At 34.9% G+C, this 5,551-nt stretch overlaps 1 gene segment (V, D, J or C); it reads right to left on the reverse strand.

Moving 5' to 3' along the window:
• Positions 1 to 2,799: 2,799 nt before the first annotated feature.
• The window catches only part of LOC101985706, a 6,294-nt gene continuing 3,542 nt past the window's right edge, over positions 2,800 to 5,551 (reverse strand). Inside the window, 1 exon segment of the V gene segment in view lies at positions 2,800 to 2,831. Coding sequence covers positions 2,800 to 2,831 — 32 coding nt within the window.

Raw genomic sequence — 5,551 nt, forward strand, 5'->3', positions numbered from 1 at the left:
GAACTGCCATGGAGCCAGCTGCCAGGTCAGACATGCTGAATCTCTCCTTGTAAGCCACAGTCACATGGTGATACACACGTTTAATAGAAATGGGTTAATCAAGATGTGAGAGTTAGCCCATAAGAGGCTAGAACTAATGGGCCAGGCAGTGTTTAAATTAATACAATTTCCATGTGGTTATTTCTGGAATAAGCTAGCCAGGAGGCCAGAAGCTGGGCGTGATGCAGCCCATGCCGCTCATCTTACTACAGACCCTGGCTTACACACTGTAGATTGAGATGTCTAAACAGTTATATTGGGAGGATTATTCTAACAGTGAACTGTATGGATGTTGACCACAGTTATTATGATATTATGTTCTTCATATATGGAATGAGTTGATCTTCTGAGATATCCCTCCAAACAATAATTGTGTAGTCAATCAACAGTGGACACATATATGTGAATATAAGGTTGGACAGGGTAAATAAAGTTTCAAACACCATACAGTTGTATAGGACCATTACTAAGAATACAGGCAGAAGTGATATAAATGCATTATGAACATCTCTCTGATGTTCAAACTTATAAAACTCTAGTGTGGTTCCTTCATAAATATCAACTCTAATAATTTTTATTTTATATTATTTAATTATAACATCATTTGCTTATATTTAAAAATTTTAAGATGTAAACAATAATTTATTTTATTTCTAATTATACTACTATTAGGTTCATAATTATAATTTTAATCAATCAACTTTTCAGTTTCTTGACTTCTTCTAATCAATTACAATACTTTAGAGATATCAATAATTTTTTCTTTTACCCTGTAAGAAAAAAAGTTACAAAGTCTCTGACTCACTCAAACAAGTTTATAGAAAGAATAGTTACAAAATGATTTAAAGTGAGAAAAGAACATAATATGTTTGGGGCTCCTAGGCACTGATGGAATGTATTTTCATGTCTGCTCTTACTGAACCAGGCTCAGCCACATATTCTGAGATATTCTTCTGGACCAATAGGGAGCTGGTCAGATTCTTCAGTTATTTGTATGTGACCTATTACATAAAAATATATACATAATTTATAAAATAGTTATTCATACAAATTTGTCTGTTTTACAATTGACACCAAATTGATGATCAGACAGACTTAAGGAAAGAACAGTATAGGAATCTATGTGTCCTAGTCACACACTATCAGGACACATGTTATAAGAATACCTACTCCAGTGTTTTTGACCTTGAGATTGTGCATGCAATGATTATGCACTCACAACATCTAGTTATGGTTTCCTTTATAACTCTCTAGAACAATCCCTAGACAGTCAAGAGCAGACTAATTCAAGGGACTTCCCATGTACTCTTCATTTTTCTGTTGTACTTAAGAGGAGGATACTTCCACTTTTTGTTTATTAATTTACTTACACTGCTATGAATATGTGAGCAGTACTTTGAGATATAGTGTTAGAATCTTAATATCATGTCATAGATTTTTATATCATAGTGTAAATACTTAGAATTAGAGCCTCTAGATATTGTTTTGGGTAACCAAATTATTTCAAACTTTCTCCCTGCTCATACCTAATCCCTAGCAGTCATGAATTCTGATCCTCAGCCTGACCCTGGGTAACATGAACTGAATAAGCTGCTCTCTGCTTTGTGTGGAAAAAATTCAATTCATTCTTATAAGTCCTAATATCAAAATTTAAAGAATCTAGACACTTCTGTATCTATCCAAACCTTCAACACTCACTGCTGGTGTCACTGCAGCTGTCTATGATAAAAACTGATGATAGAGGGGACAAGGACTGGAGCTGACATCTGGTGAAACATGAACACTGGAGCTGAAAATTGTGTGATCTGAGGGTTCAGGACATACCTGCAGAGGAACCAGTCTTTGGATTTTGATGTGAAATGTAAATTTTACCAAAAGGGAAATTAAAAAAAAATGTGAATTGTCAGAAATGATAATGAAGAGAAAGCTTACAAGTCCTGGTGTTTTAAAATAAGGAAACAATGATATTAAATTTCCAAGATGTCTTGTGAAAGAAACATTAATTCAGGCTAGAAGTAGTTTTTTCCATCATGTCTACAAAAAAGAAAAAATTCAAAAATTATAGATTACTTTAAATATCTAAGCATACTTAATGAGCTTACACTTAACAAGTGTCATAACTTACAGTCTCCTCTTGAAATACACATGCACACACACATATATGCATACATATATGTATATGTGTATATATAATGTATTAAATGGAATTAAGTGGAAAAGTATTCATAAATGCACAGCATATATAAAATTATATGTCAATCTTTCTGATAAAAAGAAGCAAATTATTGCTCAGATGATTTGATATGTGGGTATAATCCATTGGTTCTAGCTTGGGAAAAAATAGGAAGCTTGATATGACTCAAAAGTTGAGAGGGACCTCAACTGGACTTTTTTGACTAGTAGAACAAACCTCATATTTCAACATTATAGCAAAAGTTCATGCAGCATAGTATATAACTTTCAAATTTCTGAAGTGACCCTTAATGGTTTTAGAAATCTTGTTGGTCCTTTGCATCTCCTCCTTTTCCCAGGTTTCTCTGAATAGGGGGTCTCTGCACGCTCACACTGGATTTCCCTCACTGTGTGTCAGTCATAGTAATACATGTCTGTGTCCTCAGTTTGCAGAGTGTTGCATTTTAAGAAAACTTGTCTCTTTGAGGTGTCCCTGCTGATGGTGACTCAGGATTTGAGAACTGAATTATATTTGCACAGATACAGATATTCACAGGAAGATGTAAGTGGTGACTTTGACTGTGCCCATCATTTTGCACTGATGGAGTAGTAAAATGTTCTCAATTCTGAGACCATGGTGAAGAGGAAATATCAGCTCGACAACTCTCTGAGCTACTGGGTTGGCAGCCCAGCTTGTGGCTTCTGAGTCTTTATTGGTAAATAGAACATTAGAGATTTAGTTACAGACTACATTTTGTGGAAGTGACAGGTTTGGATCTGATTGACTCAGATGTGGGTTAGCTAGTAAGCATGGAGTCACAACTACTTTTGGAAACAGCAGCAGCTACAGGTGCAGTCACTGTGAAGGTGTTTAAAGAATTTTTTTTATTTTTATATACATGTAAGAAAAGAAGATGATAAAATTAAAGTGAACATGGCAAAAATTAACAGTTTCAAATATATTTTACATGACAAATCAAGAATAATTAAATCATCTTAACATAAAACATGCAGAAGCTTCCTTGTTGAGAAAAGTGAGGGGGTAGCAATTAAAAAATTTATAACCACAAAATGTTATATCTTGTATGTTTAATAGAAACAGAATGTATTTTAGCAATGAGAATCCAAACATTATATTTCAAATTTTCTGGATAAGTTTGACTCATGTGAATAAGCAGTACTGTCTCTAAACTGTTTGAGAATCAGGAAAACATAAGGACAGGTGCCTAACCTTGACCAAGTAGTAGCTCAACATTTACAGCATGGTCTTCTCTGATAAAGCCTGCAAAGAGAACCCAGTGTCCACATCCTACAATTCATTCTGAATACAAGTATTTCTGTGCATTTTGATAAATCCTAGGGCTTCATATCAGAGTGCCCCAGGTTGTGGACAGTAGGTCGGGATTTCAGGATTTCCCATTGGTAATTGGCAACAAACAGATTTAGAGATGTTATCTCCATTGCCCAGGCTTTTGGAGCAGTTGGAGGTTGTCGCACAGGTGGACAATAGCAACATGATTGATTTTAATATTCCATGTCTGTTCAATTTATTAATAAATAAATTTATCAGATACTTGCTTTGTGCTTATTATCAATACCATGGGATACAAAAAGATATTGTATGAGAAAGATTCCTTATGCCTGATGACAGAGAATGAATGTGAGAGCTTGGGGAAAAATAATCCACTGGAATGGACTAGGAGAGTCTGCTTCAATTAGAAAACAATCAGTCAGTGTCTAGTCAAGTGAAACAAAGGCCAGTTGCCAGTGAGCAATGCCGCAAACTCATCAAATGAGCATAACAGCTGTAAATAAAATGCCCCAAGTTCCCAAAAATAATCATATGAGGTGATCATGAAAGGGGCTTCGAGGGAACAATGAATAGTTTTCTTTTTCCTGTCTTACAATATAATATTTTCATAGGTGTTTATTCACTTGAAAACTTTGCAAGATGGTAATATTTGAAAGGACAAATTATTATATGGACACATTAAATCAATAAATTAATGTACAGGAATATAACCAATGTAACTTCTGTGCCCACTTTTATTAATGGACAATTGCCATACTGAAAACAATTATGTGAAAATTATAGGGATTAATTAATTAATTGTGGGTGTCTTTGTGAGATTTGACGCCTCAGGTTTCACTTATAGAGAGTTCAGCCGTGAGAGACAGTATAACAGTAGTATATGGAAATAATCATTGAAATGCAACAATCAATTTTAATTGAAAATGTCATTTTCTTCTCATCCTCACATAGAACTGAGAATGTTGGGCATATGTTCTTCTATGTAAAATTTTTGTGGTTCACCCAAGTTCCTTTACAGTAATGTAACAGAACCATGTTCCCTTTTACAAGGCACAGGGCCCATTTCTCTCCATCCTAACAGCATTATGATTTCTTTCTTTCCTTTAGTAAATGGGTCATCAATTATTGCTTACAGGCAACTTATACTTTGGCTTCAATTTTTATTTTTATGTTGATTAAAGATGCTTTTTATACAACCTACTCTGCCCCCATGCATTGGCCATGATGAAAGAAACAAAAGAGAGAATGGTGTGCAGGAAAATGTCTGTTCATAAGGGCATTAGAGCTATGTGCTATCCTTAGACTTGAATTTCAGACAAGTGATAGAAATGAGTTATATTTGAGCAAAAAAAATGAGACTTATCTTTTGGATGAGACAAAAGTTTAAGAGTTAAAGGTCCTAACATTTTATAAGGAGTAGTGGTATTTCAAAAGCAATATCCAATAATGCATATGAGAAATACTTTTTGAAATTTTCTGTATATATCAAAGCTTCGTATAAGGTATGGAGCACTCACATTGACTCTCAACAGTGGATGAGAAAATGAAATATTTTTTTACTTATGTGTATATGTTTCTGTGTGAGTAGTGTAGTGTGCATTGGCACAAATGGAGACCATGTGTTCTCCAGACTTACAGGTAGGTATGACTTAACCATTGAGGGTGCCAGAAATTGAAACTGTTTCCCTGTAAGAACAGTATGCTCTCTGAACCTCTGAGCTGCTTCCCCAGTGCACAGATGAGCAGTGGCAACCTTCCCTTTTGTGTTTGCTGCAGCTCAGTTCTCAACAGTTGAAATATCAAGCCAATCTGCATGAACATGGAGGGCCTTGTATCAGTAATAGCCAGGCATCAAGAGGATAAGATGACCACTTACCCTGTGCAACTTAAGAAGCTCATCTTAGGAAAAGTAAAATTAGGAAAGTCTGATTATGGTTTGGACAGTGTAGAGTGAGAAGATTAATCAGTTAGTTGGGAAGGATTGTCCCAAATAATGAGTTACATGGTAGTTGACCAAAGTTAATAAGA

This window comes from Microtus ochrogaster, unplaced genomic scaffold (assembly GCF_000317375.1).
Source record: "Microtus ochrogaster isolate Prairie Vole_2 unplaced genomic scaffold, MicOch1.0 UNK155, whole genome shotgun sequence".
NCBI classification, from domain to species: domain Eukaryota; kingdom Metazoa; phylum Chordata; class Mammalia; order Rodentia; family Cricetidae; genus Microtus; species Microtus ochrogaster.